The following is a 24430-nucleotide window of genomic DNA, read 5'->3' on the forward strand; positions in this document are numbered from 1 at the left end:
TCCGAGCTCGTTCTGTGTATCGGGTGCGCATGTGGGGATACTTACCCAGACGCACGAGGCTCAACCTTTCCCCTGGTTTGTTTTGTAGTCCGTTTTAAAGATATACTCAGAACACGGTCTCCTGTAAAAGAGATTTCTGGCTCTTTCTCATTTCAGATTATCTGCCGAGGTCTAATAAACCACCTTGTCAGTTGAAGGGCTATTATTTTTTTTAGAAGGAATCTTAACTTACGACATCAATAGTAATTATTAAATAAGTTGTGTTTCTTTTATAAAAATTTTGTAAGAATTTCCCCTTCATCTTTGTAGACAATGTGCCAGCGGAACTCCAAGAACCGTTTTACACAGATCAGTACGACCAGGAACACATCAAACCTCCCGTCGTGAACTTGCTCCTATCGGCTGAACTGTACTGCCGCGCCGGGAGTCTCATTCTCAAGAGCGACGCTGCAAAGCCCCTTCTGGGCCATGACGCTGTGATCCAGGCTTTGGCACAGAAAGGTCTCTACGTCACTGACCAGGAGAAGCTGGTGACCGAACGAGACCTCCACCAGAAGCCCATACAGATGGTGAGTCCGTCTCTCCAAGGCTGACTGTGAACTGTGTTCTCAGAGAGAGGGAAATAGGTTTTGAAATGGAATTGTCTCTGCCTAGAGTTTAAAAACTTTTTCTTATAAGCCTCGTATCCAAGTTAAGAAAGATTTTAATAAACTATTTTGGAGGGTTGGGTGCCAGTCTAATACCTGGAGAAAATAATTACATAATTTCCAGCTACTTGAAGTGATTTTTATTCCATTTAAAACCTTGTTTTTTCCATCACAGACGAGATAGAAAGTGTCTCCTTGATTTTCTTCTCATTAGGAAAGAGATGGGATTTGTTAAGTGTTCATTTACATGCTTGACTAACCCCTTGGTCAATTTCTGCATAGTAGATATTTTCGTTTATTTACTAACCATTAATTCACTCCTGTGGCGAACACACAGTGAAGGATCCAGCCTGGTCTGGGACAGCACGCAGGGACTCAGGATGGTCTCTGGAGACACGTCCACGTGTTTAAGTTCACTGTTTGCCGCGTCAGGCGCGGTCCGCCGTACCTGAAGTCTGCAAAGTGCTGGACATCATCAGGAATGGTTTTAGAAAGAGGAAACAGTTCTGCACGTCGCTCTAAACCACGCTCCCGTGTGAGATTGGTCGTCTTCTGGGGAGGAAGGGGAGAGGGAGAGTATGTGTAGAATAGATTAAGAAATAGGTGAAATTATGAAACTGAAGAAGGATGCACAAAAGTGTTTGCCCAAATCTAGTACCAAAGGAGGGGGTGACCTGCTCTGCTTTCTGCCTACTTTCCTTTTTTTAATGCCCCGCCCATTTTATTACTTTCAAGGAATAGAGAATAATGTCTTAGGAAAATTTTAGTTGATGAATTTAATTATGGATTTATATTAATAATAGAATTATTGAGGATAACTAAGACTGTTTATTATCAGGTATGAGATTTTGAACTTTCATTCATGGCTGCAGATTGACCAGTGTGTACCCTAGTTTTTGTGTACCTACTTTGCATATATGCCGTGTCGGTGAGCAGCTGCCAGCCCAGGGGCGAGCAGAATTCTACTCAGGTGTCCCGGCAGAATCTCACATTCGCGTCTAGAGTCACGGAGCTACTTGGCACGCCTGCCGTGCATATTTCTACTTCATTGTTTCCAGGCCAAGTCGATGGTTATAAAGCACAGGGATAACTTTGTGAATCAGTGTTTGCTAGTAGCTGCTCTCTCAGATACAGACAGATACACGACACATCACCTAGGTGTCTTTAGAGTAGGTTATTTCCTTTAGATTCTCTTTAGTATATTGCAAAATAGTGTGTTTAACGGTATTGAACATAGTGACCCCCTGCCCCCCACCTTCCAGCTCTAAATTCTCTGAACTTTGGGGATCTTCTGTTTCTGTATGCTGCCTTACAGCCGTTTGGGATAAAGTTGGGTGGTGGCAGCACAAGTGTTATCATTAGTATAAAGTGAGTTTGATCGTATTCATTTCGGGGCGGGAGGGGGGTGAGAGGAATGCTTTTTTTTCCCCATGACAATGCATGTTGGAGAATGTGCCTTTTATCATAGTGCTTTTAAGAGGACAGATTTTGAGAGTATAACCTTTAATATGATTTCTTCTATATTTATATCAATGGAAAATATATTTCAGACACTGTTTTAAAGCCAATTAGTAATTATAATGAATGTGTAATTATAATTAACAATTATAATGTATTAAAGTTTATTCAGCACCTAAGCATTATCTCTATAATTGTGATCTGCCTAATGAATATTATAAATATGTGAGTAAAGGACAAATGTAAATAATAGGCAGTTACAGTGTTGAAATACACACTGTCCTGAGAGCTAGAATTAACGTATCTTTGAATCAACATTAAATGAATGACTGAATGGTCACCGGAGGAAGAGTTACATGCATTAAAATCGCAAGGGAACATCGTTCAACCCAAAGTATGTTCTAGCCCAAATCATTGTATCTGTCAAATCATCTGTCAAAAAAATAAGTACTGGTATCTAGGATGATGTGAAAGCTGAGGGACGTGTAGCAAATGAAGCCAGATGCGAAAAAAACAAAAAGAAAAAAGGGGAAGGGGATGAGAAAGCCAAGAGTACGTACAGAGGTTTTGAAGTGTCGCTTACAGCAAATGACGTTGTGTGTGGATTGCATTCAGCAGCGTCAGGTTGGCCAGGGGGTTGATTGGCTCGGTGTCATAAAACGTGAAATTCATGGCATTTTATACCAGGAAGAGCCTTAGACGTCAGGAACCAGTAGGTGTCAGACTCCCAGTCACGCGCAACCTGGCCAACTCGGAATCTGCATCCCCTGACCCTGTAGCCAGAGCTGCCGGTTAGAACCTGGAGAAGAGGGTGGGGACGTGTACTTGTCAACAAGTGTTCTGGGTGATTTTCACAACCAAGAATGTGTGGGAAGGACTATTCTAATCCAGTCTTTTTATGTGTGTGAGCCTTTAAAGAGGGTAAGATTCGCCTAAGGTAGCCTGTTACTTAGCAAATCTAGGAGCAGAAGCCAAATGAGCTAGAACTGTGACTTTCTAATGTACCGTGCTGTCATCTGTTTATTGAAATCACGTTTCCTCAGCTATTTATCTAAATATAGACTGTGTTACGAATCTGACTCTTGGTTGCCAATCAGCTTTCCAACCATGTTTGCATATATAGGAAATCAGAGCTGATATTTATAAAACTCAATTATTTAAGTAAATGTATATAGTATGTGTGATGTGAAGTAATGAGATTGACTTTCATATGTGACTTGTAAAATAATGTTAATTATTTAACCAAATCTTTTCTGGAACAGTCATTATTATATAAACCAAAACATTTATTTTGAAGTGCTTTCTTTTAACGAGGACCAAAAAGAGATTGACTGTTCTACGTGCTGAATGGAAATTAAAGTGGGTTGATAGGTCATTTGATAAGTAAGGCATAAAATGTTCTCTCATGAACTGTTGGTGTTGTTACAATGGCTGTTTGGGGATATTCAGAAAATATGAACTAAACAGTTCTGCACAAGTTTAAGCATTAGGCCTTGGGATTGCAGAGGTGGATGTGACGACTTCTGCTGGGAGGATCAGGACAGAAGATTAATGGGGTTCAGTGGGTGGAAAGGGGTGAATGAGAGTGCTAACCAGTCTGAAGGAATTGTCTGACCCAAGTTTGAACTAGGAAAGTGTGTTACGTGTTACAAGCTAAGTGTTGACAGCATGGAGGCATCAATGTGAGATGAGGCCAGAGCTAGTTTGGGCCAGATCAGGAAGAGGCCATGAGCCAAAGTTAGGGCCTTAAACTTTTGTGGGATACAGGACCATGGAATGCATTTTTGTACTATTTTCTCTGGGTTTGATGGTGGTGGTGGCTTGTCGATTTGTTTTCTCTGCTTACATTAAACAAATAAAATATCACAAAATACTTCTAAACACTGTGTAAACTGCTATACTGTCGGCTTCATGCAAATCACTGCGGTTTATTCTCAGGCCTTCCTCACCTGCTTGTATCTTGTGTCTAGTTCACTCATCAGACGATCGGGAGCTCTTTCACTGACTGTTCTGTGTGCCAGGGGCTGTGCTTACTTTACGTCCTCAATCTCACAGGACTTCATTCCGACAGCAACCCTAACGGGAACATGTGTCGTCCCCTTCCTGTTATGCTGATGAGGAAACTGGGGCTCTGAGAACATAGTCAGGGCCACAGAGCGAGCACAGTTAGTGGTGAAGACACAGTTCAGGCCGTCTCTGCCTCAGCTGGAAACCCACGCTCTTCACCACTAAGCTGTATTTTGGGTTTTGCCTCGGTGCTGGGATAGTAGGATACAGGGCAGTGGCAGGTGCAGAGGCGGAAAGAAACAGAAATGGTTGCTACCTGGGAATCTGCCCAAGCTTCTTTCCAGAGCACGTGACCCATTCTGTTCCATCTGGGAGGGTATGTTATTATTGTATGTTCGTGTCCTGGGAGTAACTGTCGCCTTTGACTCCCAACAGAGGGGGAAGCAGACTTGTGGTGGGGTCTTCGGGGTGGATGTGAGTTTCTTGATTTGTAAGAATGTTCAGGGTAATCCCCAGTTACCCCTGTCTTTTCTGGATACTTGAAAGGTGTGGAGAACAGAGACGCTGAGCTCAGGAACACTGAGTTGTCCCTCTTGTTGCTTTTTCTTCCTCCCTCCCGTCAACATACCGCTCCTGCTCAGCGGCCATTCTGTGGTACCACCATCTGTTGGAACGCCATGTCGTTTAGTCACGTAGAAGCTTGAAAAAATCTTTTCCTCATTTAGGAAGATTAAAAATTGCACTTTAGAGTAAAAGGATTATATAAATGTAACATCACATTAGTAGTTGAGATATTAATATCTAGTCACCCTTGTATAACAATGCCTTGAAAATTTATGAGTAGAACGTGTCTGTGACAAATTATTTTAAATTTTCATAGCTGTTGTTAACAGGGTTTTTTTCCCTTCATGATAATGCTCAGTCTCAGTTTTTTGTATCCCATTAATGTAGCCAGTTTGGATTCTATAATTTCTAGCTAAAATCATAAACAAATCCACATTCTCTTTTGATATCTTACAACTGTGTTTATTATGTTTGAGTCAGTGTTTATTTGTAATAATTTATTTAGAACTCGAAGTTTACTTTCTTGTAGAAATAATTGATGAATGGTGCTTATTTTATCACATGATCTCAAAACTCCTTTTTATATTTATAATAAAACTGAAGTCAGTCAGGCCATTCGTTAACTTCCTCGTTCATTTATTGAGCTTCTGCTATGTGCTGTGTATTATCTACTGTGATTAAAAAGCGTTTCCTATTCTTCAGTGTCTCACTTTCTACTGTGGATGCAATATGAGCAGACCAGGCTCTTTCCATCACCAAGCTAATATTTTAGTAGCAAAGACAAGCAGTAAAAACATAAGAAAATTGTAATGATTTCAGACAATAATAAATGCTCTGAAGAAAGTAAATCAAGAAGAAGGCGCTGGAAGGAGCGGGACGTGCTGCTTTCATGGGATGTGGTTGGGGAGGCCTGTCTAGGTTTTGTGTCTACACTGATCAAAGTACTTCCGAAACATCCTCAGCTTACTGGGGGAGACGTGATAGGGCGTCTTGTGTGATTGTCTGCAAGGAAACGGATCTAGCACTTATCCCCGTGTTTCCTTTTTGTGTTGTATTTTTATTTTATCTTTGAGATGTAGTTGACGTATAACACTGTTAGTTTTAGGTAGACGACATGCTGATTTGATAAGTGTATATGCTGTAAAATGCTCACCACAGTAAGCTCAGTTATATCTTGTTATTAAGCCTTTGGTTGCTTTCTGATAAATGAGGCTAGAAAGATATACTCTAAGTCTGCTAAAGCTTTTTTTAACTTCTAGAAGGCATTTTTTAGTAAAGGTGGATTATGAGTTTCAGCTTATTTTTACATGCTGGAGCCAAGGCGGAATTCCTCACATCAGCTCATAATAGGAAATCTGTTTGTTACTTTCCAGTTGCTCCGCCCAGTGAGGCTCATGGAAATGTGCTTTTCAGACCGAATCAGCTCCACAAAGACAGGGCCCTGCGACCATGTTTGTCGTGTTCCAGCCTGGCCCAGGGGACTTGCCCAGTCAGGGCGTGAGCAGGAGATGCACTGAAGGTTTCCATTAAGAATTAAATATACTATTTCCAAAGAGAAGTCATTCAAAATTACTACTGAGGAGTGGTGGAGATTCACTTTTGTTTTTCCATACAGATTTGAATAGTGAGCTGTAATTATTCAGGAAAAACATATTCATTGAGCTTCCAGTGCGGTGTTTGGAGGAGGCTCCTGAACTCATGGAGTTTACCGAGAGAATCTAATTAATTGATTAGATTATTAGCTTTCTACTTTATCATTTTAACACAAGTTTACGCTTTCAAATAATCATGGGAAAAAGGGTGTGGACTTTTGGTTTCAATTAGACACGATCATTTGCTGACTTCCCTCTCTACCTGGGCTTTTTGTGTCCAGCCATGTTGTTTAAAATTTAACGATTAATATACATAGATTAAATCACCATATTGTACTTTTTAAATATCATGCAATTTCATATAGCAGCTATACCTCAAAGCCGAAATAATATTTCACAATTAATTAATCCTGCATTTTCCCAGTTAGTTTTCATAAAGTGAAGCCTGCTTCCGATATAAATAGATCTGTTAATACCAAGGACATATTTTAGAAACTAAGTCCAGTTACAATAGATTTTAGGTTGTTGCTCAAATTCTTTCATCATATAGAAGCGCTGTATTGATTGAGAAATATTTTAATTATAAAATTAATTCAGAGTGTTATTGCATTTGGCCAGAACCATTTTTGGGAAGAGCAGGTAAGTTCCAAAGAGGGTAGTTAGTGACCTATGGCTTCTGCCTAGTTGCCCAGCACAAGATGATGAATGAGGCCAGTCGGTTTCTTTGCTTCAGAAATCTGCACAAATCATGGACAGATTTGCGTGTAAGCAAATGGGGAAATTAAGCAGAGTCCTGAGGTGGAATTAGGGGAGGAGGGGCCGTGGCAAACCGTGGAGTTGGTGGGGGAGAGGATGGAAAGGCTTCCTAACCATCTTTCTATGTGAACGAATATAGACCCCATCTGCACGATACTCTGTGATCTGAGAAGACCATATGGATTTGCCCAGTCCCTTGTCGGTGCATGTTTAGAACCAAAGGCGTTTTAAAATGATCGGAGTTCAATTTTTAAAAAATAGAAATAGTGAGACTATGTAACCTAAACTAAGCAGGCTGAGGATACATTGTAGCGACCCCTGTTAGACTAGGGAAAAGAGAGGAGAGAGGAGGGAGTTGAGCGGTGGAAATGCCATGGTGGAGGGACTGGCTAATGAGCTCAGTTCAGGATGGGTTTAAGTTTAAGATGCCTCGGGACATCCAGGGAGATGCCTAGTGAGGCTGGGCTGAGGACACGTCGGGAATCACCTGAGTGGTAATGGTTAGGTGAGGCTGTGGGATTGAGGTGCCAGGAAGGGCATGGGTTAGAGTGAGGGAGAGGCCAGGGGTAGAACTGTCAGAAAGAAGCACAGATATTAGGTGCTGCCTGGACGAGCCTGTGGAGACAGTCAAAGGTGCACGACGCAGCACGGCACCGCTCTGAGTCTGTCAGTCTTGTTCTCTGTCACAACTACTTTCTTCTGATCTGTTCTGTCATGTTGCTACTTAATCTTTTTCTGGTCGCGTATCTCACATTAGAAAAATGTTTTAACCCGTCTGTTTAATAAATGTAGAACATAAGGTATATTAAGAATGATCTCAGATTTTTCTAAAATAGTTTTGAAATAAAAAACTAAAAGTTTCTTTTTTAAAAGTTTTAAATGATGAGGCATATAGGTTCAGAAATCCTTTGGATATTTTATTAATTACGTATTAATTACAGTGGCATGCCTGGACACCACTTGCCTGTAATAAGCTTCTCCTCCCCATCTTAAACAGAGTTTGTGCCATACCACTAGTTTCCATTTAACTATGAGAATATTACTGGAGAAAGCCTGAAAACGCAAGGAACACAGCTTTTTTTTCAGTCTTTCTTTGTTAGATAGCAGTATTATTGATACATAAGAGCATTACTTACTGAATTTGTAATGACCTAAATTTGAATTTCAGTTTAAATAATGTCAGTAGTTAATGATTAATTACAAATTGTTTTAAAGGTGTTATATATGTCATGATCTATCAAAATTATTGAGGTGGCATTTTATTTGGGCAATACTTGTCAACTATTTGAAAAATCAATCAAGTAAGGTATTACCAGCTGAGAGGGTTAAAAAAAACAAAACACCACAACAGTCTTTTGTTCCCTTTATATATTTGTTCACCTTAGTTAACAGAGTGAAGGCTCCACAGTGTTTTGTAGGTCAGAGCAGTTTCTGAGAACCATGTCACCAGGTTAGTTTGGGGGGCAAGGAAAATACCTGCTCTGTGGCTGACTCGCATCCATTCTGAGCACACGGGCTCATATACTCCGACTCCTTGCAAGGAAGCGTACAGTTTCCTGCCAGTGAGCCGCCTCCCAGATCTACTGCTCTCTACTCGCCCCGTAGCTGGCGCTTCCTGGGCTCTGGCCAGTGTCTGTGTGTGGAGGCCAGGTGGCCGGCTCAGGTCAAGTTTGTTTGGGGTCTTAGTCTGGGCACTGCTTGCCAACAGGCATTTGTGTAGAAGGACGTGGGTGAGTCACCTCTTGGTACTTGGCAGGTTGGGGAAGGTATTCACGCTCTTCCTATCTGTGAGATTCTTAGGAAACTCCCCTGCTGTTATTCAACTTTCAGTTGAATTGAACGTTTCTCAAAACCTGGGGTGTAACCTCCCTTGTCACCAGGGTCACATCAGGACCTCCTTTTCTCTTTCCCCAGACCCTGCTGGGAGATGCAGCAGCTGTGGTTGTGGTACCTCGAGTGCTTCACTTTCTTTTTGTTCTGGGAAAGCTCGAACTGCAGGCATATTTTTCATACACACCCAGCTGAAAGAAATTTGCTGACAAACTTCCTTTCAGGCAATTTTTTGAGTGTTAAGTGGAGCATTTACTGATGGTTATTTTTATATGATAAAGCATATTTCAGTGTATCTGATGTAACTTGTAGATTTTGAGATTTGAAGCAGTTTTTGGCTCCGCATTGCATGTGCCTGGAAAACTTTCAGATCTGGAAAGCTATAAAACGCAAACATACTTTGAAGTACACCATATGTGCCTGGTAAGACTGTACTAGGAATGTCACAGTGGTCAGCAGATGAAAGAACGTAGCTGTCACCACACGTTGTTGGCTCGGGTAGCTGCGTTATGCTGAGTGCTGGTGGACAAGCCTGAGCTGCCATATGTAAATATCCTCAAAATAAACCGTGCCCAGGTCACCACCGTTAGGACATGGGGAAGATACTTCCTCGTGTGTTCTGCACTTAAATCTTGACTGGGGTAGAATCTGCCATGTTCTCTTGTCTCGGTGTTCTTGTTGTTTTTTCCTGCTTATGGATCTCTGATGGCTCCCTGGCAACCCCACCGTTAGTGGGCCGGGCACATTGTATCTAACTCTCCAGATTTAATTCCATAAAGGATTCATTGATGCAGCATTTGTTTGGGAAAATGTAAAAATCAATGATTACCATGGAGTTGGAAGATTATCTTTAGATAATAAACTATTCTCTAGACTAATCCCATAGTTACACACTGACTGTGTAATGCCTGAAGTAGGAACACTGTAAATCTTGATATCACTTAGGACTTTTTAGAGTATCCATCACGTTTGATGCCATGTGAGGTGAGAAGTTAAGTATTATCCACATTTAGTAGATGAAGAAGATGAGCTTTGCTGAAGTCTGAGCAACTTCCTAAGGTCAGAGCTTTTCTTTCCAAAAATCAGCTTTGTTGAGGCGTAACTTAACATACAATATGCGTAGTTAAAGTAAATAGTTTGAGTTCTGACACACGCATGTACTCGTGTAAATACTACTCTAGTTACAGCATAAAACACTTGTTTTTATCCCCCCCCCCGACCATTTCCCTCGTGCCTCTGCTCTCAGCTCCCTGCACCCCCCCCTCGGTGGCATCCAGTAACCTCCTTTCTGTCACTACATTCGTTTTGCCTCTTCTGGAATTTCATCTAAATGAATGCATGACTGGACTCTTCTGCTCCTGTTTTTGAGATCCCCCCACGTTGTTGTATGTCGTTTGTTCCTTTTTAGTGCTTACTGTTACTCCCCGTCCAAACGCCACACTTTGTTCCCGCACCAGGTGACAGGCATTGGTGTTTCCAGGTTTGGGCCAATAACAAATAAAGCAGCGATGAACATTTGTGCCCATGTCTGGCAGGACATGTATTTTCATTTCTCTTGGATCGCTACCTAGGAGCTGAATCGGTGGGCCGGACGTGTGTGTGTGTGATTTCTGAGTAGCTGCCAAGCAGTTTCCCAGTGGCTGGTTTCGTTTGCCGCTATCAGTGTGTGCCAGTTACTCCACATCCTCCCCAACCCTTGGGGTGTTGTGTCTCCTCGTAGATTTAATGGGCGTCCCCCTGATCACTAATATAATTTAGTGGTTTTTCATGTGCTTATTGGCCACTCGTACACCTTCTCTTATGAAGCATCTGTAGTAGGAGGTAGGAGAAGAGGGGACAACCTGGTGGGCAGAGAACAAATGCGAATCAGATGACGTCACATAATGTGAGCTGCATGGATTGATAAAGGATCACTGGGTGGGGAGAGGCAGGCACGTCTTCAGGGAAGGCCTCTCTCAGGAGATGCTCTCTGGGCGGGGACGACAAAGGAGGAGAAACAGACAAGCAAGCATGCGAGGAGCCATGGTCAGAGGCCCTGCTTTCCTTTCCAGCTGCCAGGTGGGCACTGGGTGTAGGGAATGTGGACCTGACTGAGGTACCGCCCTTGCCCTCGGAGTCTTGCAGTCCACCTGGAATTACGTTCCAGGTGTGCAGGTGACGACCGCAGGGAGGGTGAGTCAGTGCTTCTCAACCCTGGCTGCTCATTTGTGTCCTCTGGGAGCTTTTAAAGACACCCCCCATGTCCTCTTTCCCATGACGAAGTCAGAATTCAAATAAGTATTTAGAACTTGGGCGGGAAACTAACACTATAAATAAGACTGAAAACCCAGAGACAAAGTGGGAGAAAGTATGTTCTGCCTGAATGACACAGACCTAATGTACCTCATATAGAATGAGGTCTTTGAAATCAAGAAAGATAAACATCCCACAGAGAAAAATAGGCAATAGCTATGAGCAGGCAGTTTTCCAAGGAAAAAATACAGATCGCTGTTAAACATAGAAAAAGATGGTTCTCCTTGTTAGTCAGAGAAATGCGAAGTTGACAAAAGAGGGTTTTGAACCTTTCTGACTGATACAGGTGATTATAAGTCAGTGGCATCTACCGTTGGCACGAAGGTGAGGGCGGCGCAATGGTGACACTGTTGGTGGGAAGCCAGGGTGGCCTCGGCCTTTCCAGAGAGCAGGTTAGATCTACCTGAAGTTAAGTGTGGTCCTCGGGGCCCAGGAGCCCACAAAGAAGAATTGCGCCAGAGACACAGGCGGCAGCACGGTTTGTCGTGCCAGATGGTAGGAGCCGGTGTGTGCGTGTCTAGCTGTTGGGCGCACATTCAGCTTTTTTGTAACAATACATAGCAGACTTGGAGGCATTCTAGGGGAGGAGGGCACTTCCTTCTTTAGATACTTTGTGTCACTGGGCGTTTTAAGAAGCCCATGTAACACTTTTGAATTTAAAAATATGAAACAACCACAGAAGCGGAAGGGAGGGCGAGAAGCTCTGTGCTGGACCCTCAGGATGAGGGGGAAGCTGGAGCGAGGGCACCCAGTGCAGGTGTTTCTGCGTGTTCAGGGGTGAGAGGTGTCGGCCTGAGGTGCGACTGTGGCTGTCAGACTGAGGAGAAGGGTAGGTTTGCCAGCCGCTTCAGAAGCAGAATCTGCGAGGTTCTACTACGGGATGTGAGGCGGGAGGAAGGGAGGAAAGAGCAGAGTCGAAGATGCCACTGACATTTGTAAATTACGTTGCTGAGTAAATGACTATGGCATTATCACAAATAGGAAAAGGCACGTCTTTCAGCAGAAGGCGATGAGTGTCCCCAGCGTGGGCTCTCAGGAGTATTTGGATGGCACCTGAGCTCACCTGAGCAGTCACCATCTGTGCTCTCTTACAAGTCCCGTCCTCTGCAGTCTTTAGTCCTGCTGTTTGTTAGGAAATGTTACTACTATTTAAAATAGACAAAGGGCAGTTTGAAAGTGGAAGTTGGAACTCTTTCTTGTCTTGTATTCCAGAGCGCTCACTTGGCGATGGTGGACGCCCTAATGATGGCCTACGCTGTAGAAATGGTCAGTGTGGAGAAAGTCATTGCATGTGCTCAGCAGTATTCCGCGTTCTTCCAAGCCTCGGACCTGCCCTATGACATCGAGGACGCTGTCATGTACTGGATAAACAAGGTAGGAGGGTACTCACCTGAGCAGAGGGAGTCCCTTCACCAGGAAGAGTGAAGCCCGCAGTTCCACTTTGCCTGTCTGCTGTGGACTGAATGTGTGGCCCCCAGAGCTCATATGTTCACGGTGTTAGGAGCTGGGGCCTGTGGGAGGTGATCGGGTCGGAGGCCAGAGCCCTGAGGAGTGGGACCAGTGTCCTTATAAAGGGAGCCAGAGACCTCCCTGCCTCTTGGGCCATGTGAGGACACAGCAGGGTGATGGCCAGGAAGCAGGCCCTCAGCTGACGTCTTATCTGCCGGGGCCTTGGTCGTGGACTGCCAGCCTCCGGAACTGTGAGAAATCAGTGTCTGTGGTTTAGAAGCCCCAGCCTATGGGGTTTTTGTCATAGCAGCCCGAACGGACTAAGATACACTCCATTACTCTTTTTGTTTTAAATCAAAGTGAAAGCTAAAGCTATGGACTCTTGTTAAAATTGCCCATTCCCTAAAAACAAAACAAAACAAAAACTACTGCTAAAATGATGAAAATAGATTCTATATATTCTGTAATATATATGATTGTATTTCATAATGATTAAAGTAGTTCATACCAGATGATTACAGAATTCAGAGCACTCAGAGCAGGGAACTACACGCTGTGGCTGTTTGGACGTATGATTTGAACCCAAGAATGAAATCATTTTTGATGTTTCCAATGAGATGACTCTTCGGTTTGCTTGACTGAGTTGCATAAGACTATGTCGATTCTAGAATCTTCTTGGAAACTTTTATGGAGCTGTGATTAGTTATTTGTGCCCTGATGATGTTTAGGTTGTCAGTTTGTCACTCCCTTTGCCAATTGGTGTGGTTAATTCCCCTTGATTCTAGTTCATCTACAACTATCACCCCAGAGAAAATTAAACCTTATCTGTGAACAAGACCTGAACAGATTCCAAAGCAGTTTTATCTTCAGGTATCCTTCCTTGAGTGCTTCTGTGAAGCTTGGAACAAGAATCTAAGCATAAGACGCCCACCTCCGCCATCGTTACCCGTGACCTGCGAGTCCATGGAGAAGGCCCATCTGACACTTGGCCCCTGGAGGTCCTTTATTTTCCATCTGGTGCTCTTTTTCTCCGCTCCTCCTTCGCTATAGAGAATCATGGGCATCAGACCCTCCGTGACCTGCACACCCGTGCAGCCGCCCCCCTCTTGCACACCCCTCCGCTTGCTCTAATAGCCCAGTAGTGCAATGGTCAGCTTCGTCATGGGTTCCACGTCACTGAGCCTTTCATTCTCACCATCTCCTTGACTTCACCCAACGCAACACAGCTTAAGGGGTTCATTATTCACATGGCAAGTCGTCTGGAGGCCGGGCACGTCCAGGGTGAGTTAATTTGGGGCTCAGCAGCAGCGTTGTGAATGCAGGCGCTTTCCGTCTTTTCTGTTTTGTCATCTTAACTGTGTATGACATTTCTAGTCATGGTTGTATAGTGGCAGCAGTGAGTCCAGGAGTCACACACAGTCACGACAACATCCAGCAAAAATGAGAAGGTCTTCTGGACTCTTCTGTGACCAAGGAGAACCTTTACCCAGAAAGTTCCCCTCCCACCCCAGGTCCCACTCAGCTGGTTCTCCTGCCTGTGCCTGAAGTGCCCTCTGGCCAGAAGACCAAGGCTGCCATGATTGTCTGCAGCTGATGGGGCGTCTCCCTCTCGGTCTGGAAAGAGGCCTCCATAACTGAGCATATGGAAGCTGAGCACCACCACGGTTCTGACAGCCAGGAAGAAAGGGGAGATAGCAACCAATTCACAGACAGACTCGGGCTGGGCCCGCGATACCTTTCCTGCATGCCCCAAGAAGCACGTGTACCTGCTCTGAGGGGTCACTTGCAGACCCACAGCTGTAGGAATCTCCCAGGCAGTGGGGGAGGGAGAATCTTCTCTGCAGATTCAAAAGTACTGACAATCAAAAGTTATGAAGCTCATGAAGAAGTAACGAGCACATGTAAGAGTCAGGAGTAAACATAACATGGCAGCTCCCCTCCCAGAATGTCAGAAAGGAGAACAATCTGAAAAAGACTATACAAACAATGCTGAAATGACTGAAAACAAAACATGGAGAAAAACCATAGGAAGGAATAAGGCACTGCAGAGGGCATATTGGAAAAAGTATCAAATAAAACTTCAGAAATGAAAAATTTTAGTCATTGAAAACTCAGTTTAAACAGTAGATTAGATGTAGTTGAAGAGGAAGTTAGTTACCTGAGAGGAAGTGACCCAGACCGAAGCCCAGAGTGCTGAGATAGAAAGTAGGAAATCGCGGCTGATGGACGTGCTGGTGGCCTGATTGGAATTCCAAAAAGAGATCGGGGGGAGAGAATATATTTGAGGAGACAATGAATGAAAATTTTCTACAGTTGATGAAAGATATAAACTTTCAAATACAGGAACCACAGTGAGTTCCAACCTGGATAAATTAAAATAAATCCACACCTGCATGTAGTATAGTAATGGAATCGCAGAACTCTGAAGGTAAAAGACAGTCCCTTAAAGGAATGACAGAGTGAGTGGCAGCAGACTTCGAAGCCAGAAGACAGTGCAGCAGACTCTTCAAGGAGCTGAAGAAAAATAACCATGAGCCTGGATTTCTGCACCTTTGATTCAGGACTAAAAGTGAAATCAAGATTTGTCTAAAGACCAGTAGTTTATCAGTCAGGCCTTTGCATAGAGAACTACTAAAGGGTGTACTTCAAGAGAAAGAAATCGAACCTAGAAGAAAGCAGTGGGTTGCAGGAAGCAATGATAAAGAGAAATTGGTATATACCTGGGTAAGTGTAAGTAAGTGTTATTAAAATCAGCATAGTGTCTAATTCTGAGGCCTGTTAGAAAGGACTAATTGTAGGGAAAATAGCATGGAAGATGAAAGGAGGTGATGTGAATTAAAGCCTTTCTAAGATTTGTGTGTTCAGGAGGGAAGTGAAAATATTGACTAACCTTAGACTTACACATGTATCAAGGCAAGGATACACATTATTATTTTATATTTTAAAATGAAAAAATAAATAAAAGCGAGTGTATATTTTTAAATTAATAGGTATTTTTAATGAATGTGTCATTCTAGCTCATGGGTTTTTAACTAATTTGTATTGCTAGAGCCAACTTTTGTTCTGTCGTTCTCTGGGTCACTGGTCCTCACCACTGGTTCACGAGGTGGCCTACCTGTAACTCAAGGTGGGCTCTCTGACACAAACCGTTAGCTTTTATCCTTGAGTTGCCCAAGGGATGTCATGTTTCAGCGTGGATAGTAGAACTTTCTCCTCGCATTTGGGAACTGGTTTGAGAATTAGGAAGCTGATTATTTCATTTATCCGTTTTGTGTACCCAAGTAGTTAAATAGCTCTAAGTGACCTGTCTTGTAGTGTTTTTGTGTTCTCCCTATTCTAGGAGTTAATGAATTAGCAACGTGTAAAATTGTCTTGTAATTATGATTTTGGTGTTTTGGGTGATGTATACCATTACACCAGCCCAAAGTATTTTGATTAGGGTTTGCCAAAGCCCTCCCAGATACAGAACCACCTGCCATGGCTTTGAGGAGGTGTCTCTAAATCATGGCAGTGGTTTCTGTGTATGGAGTGTGTGCTATGTGCCATGCACTTTATTTGGTACCTTTTACACATTATCTCTTTTAGTCTCTGCTCGCGCTTGTGGTATAATGATTGTCACACACTCAGCTGCTTACACAACACCCTTTCAGTATCTCAGTTATTGACTTCCTTCTTTGTAGCGTCTCATGACACCAGTGTCTGGGGGTCAGGAACCCAGGCGTGGCTCAGGTGCACCTCGTCTCACAGCCCCTCACACGGCTGCAGTTGAGGTGTTGGTCCGGCCTGGGGCTTATTTGAAAGCTCGACTGTGGCAGGATCTGCTTCCGAGCTCAGGTGGTTGTTGGCAGGGTGCATTTTGGGCAGGTGGGCTGACGGCCTCCGTTTCTCCCTGGCTGTTGGCTGGAAGCTGCCTTCAATGTGGGCCTCTCCGTGGGGCAGCTCCCAGCATGGCAGGTTTTTCATCAAAGCCAGCAGGAGAGAGTCTGCTGGCAAGATAGAAATGACAACGTGAGGTCACAAATCACAGAAGAGATAGCCTATCACCTTGGTTGCATTCTGTTCTGTTGGTTAGAAGCAATGGGCAGGTCTTGCCCACACCCCAGGCCTCACTGGGGACCGTCTTAGACCATGTCCCCCAGAGCGCACTGGGAAGTAGGTGTTATTCAAACCAGCACCTAGGTTCAGCGATGTCAAGAAATTGCTAAGATCACAGCTTGTAGTGGGGGTTTTGAGTCGGACCCGGGTCTCTTCCATTCTGCTGTCTCTCAGAGTGTTTTATGCAGCCAGGTGGCCCTCTGGGAGGTCTCAGAGCGCGGCAGCCTCACTAGCCAAAGTGACCCTGTGTGTTGATTAAACCCCTTGTAACGCCTTAGATAACGTCACAGAGAAGACCCTCGGCGACTGTTGTTAATTCCATTTATCATAACTTCAAATTCTCCAGTCACTTTTTTTAGCCAGTGATGTGAATTTTAGGCAATAGAGTTGAGAAAATTATTAATTTAGTTTAGCGTTTATAGCAGCTGATAAGGGCATTAATATTTCCTAGAGTGCCATTATTAATTAAACATTTATTCATTATTACTAGAGTGACCTTAAAATCATTAACTCAAAATCCAAAATTGTGTAAATATGCTCAATAAATATTTTATGCACTAGGGAGACTGTTTCTTAACCTTTTTGCATTGGGGGCTATTTGAGCAATCTGATAGGGAATAAACTAGCCCACCTCAAAAAGCTTCCACATGCAAAAATTTTTCATGTATTTTAACTGGCCTTCTGACCACACTCAGACCCACGTACAGTCCAGGGCGTATCTATGACGTCACAGCTTCAGAACTTGATTCAAAGTGGTTTCTATTGCCAGTACAACATTAGGGAAAATAATTTTCATTTACTAGTCCTAAAAGATTGTAACATTTTTACCAAAAAAAGTTTTACTGCTTCCTAAGCATTAAAACTGAAGTTAACAAATACCTTTTATTCTCCAGCAGTCCAACCTGTTCCTGACACACAGTAGGTGCTCAGCAACAGTTAATAAATTAATGATGAATTTTAGATTATCAAATGTAACACCTGTAAAGTACTTTTTTCTGGTTGGGAAAATGAAATTTTCTTCATTTAAGTGGTATTGACATTTAACATCGGAAGTGACCACAGACATTGTAAGATACATGTTATTTTGTTATATGTGAATATAATTTCAAATTGATGTTTCTGTATTTTAAGGTAAATGAACATTTGAAAGACATAATGGAACAAGAACAGAAATTGAAAGAACATCACACAGTTGAAACTCCAGGAGGTCAAAAGGTAGATATTGCAAAGAAAAAAATGGTGCCTTTGTGAGACTCGACATATGTTCACATCCGTGTATTGTTTTGGGAAATGTTACCAGTTCATTAAGTTGTTATTTGATGATGGGAACTGTACCCTAGGAAGAGGCGCCATAAATACCATGTACGTGGTGTACGCAGTGAAGAAGAACAAAGTGAAGCTTGATTGGATGGTGGTGTTTAGCGAAAATGGTTAATGACTAGAGCCGCGTAATTATATTCCAGGAATTGTAAGTTGTACAGTGGTCACTCTGTGAGGAAAGAAGAAACGGTAACATGGATTCATTCTTTAAAAATTCCTGAACAGCATTTAGTTTTCTTCTTAGAATGTTGGTGCCTGTGATACACTAAGACCACAAGTATATTTTCTACAGCATAGTGTTTCTTACATGTTTTGAAATGGATTATAATGAGAGCCCGTTAAACATGGATAGTATTTGCATTGAGGTATAAGAAGTTGTAAGAATTCAGAAACCTCGTTTTCCATGCAGACGAAGTCTCTTCAGTGTGATCCCGCACTTGTACTCGTTTTGGGCTGACCCTACTGGTCACTGGTACTTGTCAGAAGAGAAAGAGAAAGAAGGAAAGAAAGGGAAAACTGTTGGGGTATTACCAACTTCAGTGAAAAAGTTTTGGGGAAGACCACCTAAGGTTTTGTCTGAGTTTGATGTTTAGGGATCCAGTGACCCCCATTTAGCTGACTGACAGCTCCTGACAGTATTGCCTGGGCTGACCCCTCATCTCTGTGGACGTCCTTTCCGCTCAAGTTGAAGCGGAACAGAAACCGCTTTGCCCGTCACCCCAAACTGTGTGCTCCCTCTGCCTGCCTTCCACCAGCTTCTGCCCCACCTCCTCCCTGGCATTCCCTAGTCCGTCCCTTTCCCATCCCGCAGGAGCTGAGACCTTTGCCTTGGAGATGGGTGTAACCTTGCCCCCACTTTTGCTCCTGGCTCTAACCAGGTATGAGGTGACGATGGCATTGGCCTAAGTGATGACACTAATGGCCTTGCCCAGGTGCCTGTCCTGTTGTCTGTGACCCACGCAGCAGCAGACAGAGCCCACGCTGTTGGGTGATAGCACATCTTACCTTTTGTCCTTGTCAGAGATTCTCATTTCGTGAAACTTCTTTTCACAGCCACTTTCTTGGTAAGATATATGTGGTTGTTGAGGGATGCTTGTGCATTACTAGTGTTGGGCCAAAATTAAAATCCAAAGGTATTGCTTTAGGTATCAGGTCTTCTGATGATGTGTTTCTGATTGTTGAATTGGTTGGTGTCCCAAGAGGAAGGCGTTATAAGCAGTGCCAGCCTAGAAAATGTCTTGTTCAGTTTGCTAATGTGATTTTCTCTATTTTTTTTTCAACTTGCCCTTTTTGCTTCTAATACTCCTTTTGATTCTAAAGTAGGATGCCCAGTTAAATTTGAATTTAAGATAAACAACAAATACTTTTTGGTATAAGTTGCATGAATATGTTGTGTTTTTATTTGCTAAATCTGGCAACCCTGCTTTAAAGATCTCTAAAGGGTATAGCCCGTGACACGAAGGCCAGCATTCATTCTCTTAGAGAGTTGGTGCAAAGTGCTGTGGCAGCATGAGCAGTGACGTCAGGTCAGACTGGTTCTGCCGCGGGTGCCTTGGGGGCCTCGTTTTCTTTATCTGTCAAAACTAAAGATTGGATTAAATGGCTCCTAAATTCTGCGACTAAAGTCATTCTCAGATTTTCCCTTCTCAGTATATTAGTAAACGTAAAGTACTAAAAACGAAAGGTTGGTGAAAGTAGTAAGTAGCTGGTTATCATAAACTTCCATATACGTGTATATATAAATGGATAGACAGACAGATAGATAGACAGACAGACAGACAGACAGACAGACAGACAGACAGACATCACTAGCAGGTTTATGGTAACTGTGGCACTGACACATCTAAGGCCTGCGCGAGGCAGTGGGCCTGGACAGGGTCTTAGCAGGTTTCATGGCAGTGTTTGCAAAGTAGGGCACTCGGCCACAGGGAGTGACCCAAGTGCAGACATTAAGTTGCAAGTAAAAGGCACATTTGGGAATAGTGAGGGGACCATTTGGGTGGTTTTGAAAGAACTGTGAATGTATGGCTTTGTATTCTTAAGCTTAGAATAGTAATGATAGAGAGAGTCAAGTTTGTTTCTCAAAATATTAAAGATACATGTGTACTCAGTGGAACATTTGCCTCTTTTTAAAGAGAAATATTGGCGAGGTGTTCTACAGGGGGTGGTAATTGGATGAAAGAATTACCTTTGGAGAAAAGACATTCACTGAGCTCTAATTGCTTTTCATTTAAAGGTATGGTCTCAAAATAGACTACACTTTCCCCAGCGAGAGTAGTGTGTGCTCTGCTCGATTACCTCAGCCCATGTGAATTTCTACCTTAACCAAAGCGCCTTAGCAATTAAAAACCATAACCCACTTTTTTGTTCAACTCTATTTCATCAAACAGCACCTAAGATACTATTTGAGAAAAGGGTTTGAAGTCACACATGTTTGGGAAACGCTGCCTGATCTGTGCTCTTTTAAGAATATCACAACTCATTTTAGTAAGTCAATGCCTAGTTAAGGAGCCTGTCTAGCTGTTTCCCAAACATACTTGGTTTTCAAACTCTTTTATGAATGATGTATACTAATATCTCATAGAATAAGTGTTCTTTGGCGCCTACTTTGGGGAACGTTAGTTTGTGATGTTGTAATTGATTCAGTTCTCTATTTCATATGTAGACAAATACATAAAACAGACACTTGATGTTCTAATACAGCACATCATTCTCAGATGCATTATTTGGTTTGACTCTTAGATGTACCGTGGTTTCCTTTTTCATACTACTATTTTATTTAAATAATTGTGAAGACTTGACCTGCCTTGTTTAGAATTCTTCCCTTAAGATTCCATTCTGTTGTTACAATTTAACCTGTGTGCACTTTTGTGGTCAGTGCTTATTAAGTTCTTCCTTGCATCTATTGCCAGTGTCCCTTTTCTATTTCACAGTAATTTACTCGCCTTTATTGCTAACACAGTACCCCAATTCTGGAGTATGCCCCTGTTGTATTACCAGCTCATTCAGTGTAGTTAAGGGAGGAACTGGGCATTTTAAACATTTTTAAAATTCAGAGATGGTACCATGATTTTTTTCCTCCAAGCAGTATTTTATAAAGATGATTTGGCCTGAAGAGATTGATGTATTAGATGTCCTAGTAGCATGGTTTTAACCTTTGCCTAAGAGTGCTATAGAAATTAGATTTCTCCACCAGCTGTATAGGTCAGTAGTCTTGTGCATTTGGACAGAAGACCCTACCAAGATTTGGGTTGGTGAAGACTTCGTAGGACTTTTTAAGAACATTTCTTTTAAAATATTTCAGAGAGAAAGATGGAAGATAAGTAGAAGAACCCTATCTACTCTTTACCCAGATTCATCAGTTTAACATTTGCTCATGCCCCGTCTCTCTCCGTGTGTGTGTAATATATGTACACACACACACGTACATTTTTCTGAAGCATTTGAAAGAGGTTGCATACGTCATACCCCTCTACCCCTTAATACATCAATATATATCCTAAGAACAAAGCTATTCACTTATGCAACCACAGTGCAGGTAATTTAATGTCAGTGTAATACTTCGATCAGGCTTACAGCCTATATTGCAATTTTGTCACAGTTGTCCCAATTGTACTTTATATATTTTTTCCAGTACAAGATCCAATCCAAGATTATGTAATGTATTTAGTTGTCATATCTCTGGTCTTTTTTAAACTGAAACAGTTCCTTAGCTTTTCAATTTTGTTCATGATGTTTTTTAAGAATACAGGTCATTTTCATAGAATACCCCTCAATTAGGGGTTTTCTGATATTTCCTCACAATTAGATTAAGGTTGTGCTTTAATTTAGACTGGAATATTGTGTATAATAAATTGTGTCCTTCTCGTGGTATTCTGTCCAGAGGCACATGGTACCCATTTGCCCCACTAGATGACATCAGTTTGAATCAGTTAAGATATTGCCTAGTTTCTTGACTGCATGGTTATTACTTTTCCTTTTGTAATAAGTAATTTGAGACTGTAAATATCCTGCCCTCTTCAGCGTTTCCCCTCACTCTAGATTTCGCATTCATTGATGATACCTACCTAAATTTGATTTTTCTGTGATGATGGTCACAAAATGATCATTTTCTAACTCCATCCTTTCTTCTGTGCTTATTAGTTAGGATTCTGTTATCAGCAAGTCTGTTCTCTGTCTATCATCTCTTTATTATCTGTGTGAATTTATGGATTTTTATTTAATGGGTTGTCATCTATTTCTGTCTGGATATATTTATAATTTAAATAAACCTATATATTCTAAACGAAAATATTAATTAACATTTAAAAAATGTTGTGGGAACTATAAACTTGGAATGCCACTATCAGAAACTTGACTGTAACTTGTTCATTGAAAATAATTCTGATGAATTTTCCCTTTACCTCTTGCTTTCCCTTTGTTTCTGCTGCTTCCTCTGAAGTCTCCTTCCAAATGGTTTTGGAAACTGGTTCCAGTAAGTTTGCCCAGCTACTTCAATTTTCTCTCCAGAATTGTAATCATAGAACGGTATTGTTTCTGTCTCGCCGATACAGTCATTTCATGTAACTCTGTTAGTCACTACATAGAGATTGGATTTTAAGGTATTTGATCCTAATGTAAAATAGAAAGATTAAAAAAAATCTATCCAAGATTGCGATTAGAAGCTTTAAAAATAATTTAAAGTATAAGCACCTTTTGATATAATCTTGTGTATATTCACAGACCATCAGTAACTAGGTTAAAAAAAAGTATGAATATAGATTCTCATTAGTTTTAATAATTTTAGTAAAAATGACTATGAATTGCATGGTAAATTATTTGTATTTTAAAATTATCTTTTTGAAAGAATCATTTTCTTTTCAGCCTGAATTATAGGGGACATTGTGTGTGATAAAAAAGTGACAGATTCTCTGTATCTTTACCAGTATTGGATGTAAACTATATTAAATTTTTATTGGACTTGAATGGTTGAAATTTCAGGATTAAATCTCAGGGTGAGACCACTTAAGAAGTATTTTACACCCTCAGAAATAAAAATAGAACTTAGAAATACAACATAATGTTGAAAGAAAGTGTGCTGCCCCTTTTAAATGCCAAATTTCTCAGCTCATGGGAAGAACAGGGACGGTTTCCATGCAGTGAGTTGATAAAGCACACAGCACATGCAAGTCTAAGAGGCTGTCGCTTCCTGAATTGCACATGAACGTCCGGGAGTCGCACACGACTTCAAGATGAAAGTTGGGTTGCCTGATGCAGCTCTGGCTGCCACTCCTCAGCCTCTGCATGTCGTTCTGAGCTATAGACGTTTACTGCTAAAGCTCAGTAAGGGTGTGTGTGTGTGTGTGTGTGTGTGTGTGTGCAGAGGCCTCTTGGCAGAGAACATTAGCACACAATCCAGTTCTTTCCATGACCCTGGGCGCTCAGCTCAGTCCAGTGCAGGCTGAAAACAGGCTAGTGTTAGAGATCTGGGGAGTCTGAGGGCAAGCGCAGCCAATTTGGAGGACTTCCAAGGGCTACTTGGTTCTTAAAGAAAGTAGTGTAAGGTCTGGAACTGTGCTGACCAAGTGTGAGAAAGGAAGCCTCAGGCTGGAAGCACTACTGGTTGATTTCTCTGGTTCTCTCCCCTGCCCTCCCTTCTCTTCCCCCCTTTTTTATGGTTGATTTTTTAACTGTCTACTAGCAGCAAAGTGAGGATGTTTTCTAAGGACTGTGCAAAAATAGTCAATTCAGGAATTTGTATAGTGCATGTATGTGCTTGTTTTCTGAATATAGGTACGCTGTGAGTTTGGGTCATACTGTTAAATGTAGATGTCTAGCCGGCACCAGTTAACGAGAGCCAGCTTCTCTGAAAATCTTCAAGAGGGAAAGCATCCCATGGTGCTTGTTCTGGGGTAGCCAGTGAGAGAGAAACAGGAGTAACTGTCTCCTTCTTCCTGAAGGCATGTGCTTTTCTGAGGCTGCCATTGAAAGGAAATCTGGCTTCACCACCAAATATTAAATGTTTCTCTTTCAGTACATTCTTTTTCTATTTTTATTCTCACAAAAGTATTTTATTTCATAATTATATTTTAAAATATAAAGATGACCAGTTTAGATGGAGTTAAAAGAAAAATTAGTTTTGATTAAAAAAAAAACTATTTGAAGAACAGTAAGCAATATAATCGTATATTTTGCTAATAAAATACCTGAATGTGCATCGTCATCACGTCTCCAGCGTTGCTTTTCCCGGCTTTAGGAGAGCTGAGAGCCGGTGACGGGCATTTCCTGCCGTGTGCCCAGTGGTGTACACCGCACTTCATGTCCGGCATCTCGTTTAATCCTTCAGTGGTCTTATGAAGACAGGTACTGTTAGTCCCATTTTACAGATGGGGAAACTGAGAAGTGAGCGTTTAAGTAACTTGTCCATGCTCACAGAGCTAG

General features: G+C 42.1%; 1 protein-coding gene across 4 annotated transcripts in view; it reads left to right on the forward strand.

Annotated features, from left to right (window-relative positions):
• CAMSAP2 (calmodulin regulated spectrin associated protein family member 2) overlaps positions 1–24430 on the forward strand; it is a 63396-nt gene that overhangs the window by 15932 nt on the left and 23034 nt on the right. For 2 of the 4 annotated variants that reach the window (XM_074317093.2, XM_019750881.3), the window contains exons 2-5: positions 310–569; positions 12359–12520; positions 17822–17905; positions 22452–22484. In XM_074317093.2, coding sequence (XP_074173194.2) covers positions 310–569; positions 12359–12520; positions 17822–17905; positions 22452–22484 — 539 coding nt within the window. The remainder of the gene's footprint in view (positions 1–309; positions 570–12358; positions 12521–17821; positions 17906–22451; positions 22485–24430) is intronic. The other 2 variants (XM_074317094.2, XM_019750882.3) reach the window with 1 other exon arrangement.

The sequence above is a fragment of the Rhinolophus sinicus genome, chromosome 6 (genome assembly GCF_057876585.1).
Source record: "Rhinolophus sinicus isolate RSI-liver-muscle chromosome 6, RSI-T2T, whole genome shotgun sequence".
Taxonomy (NCBI): Eukaryota; Metazoa; Chordata; class Mammalia; order Chiroptera; family Rhinolophidae; genus Rhinolophus; species Rhinolophus sinicus.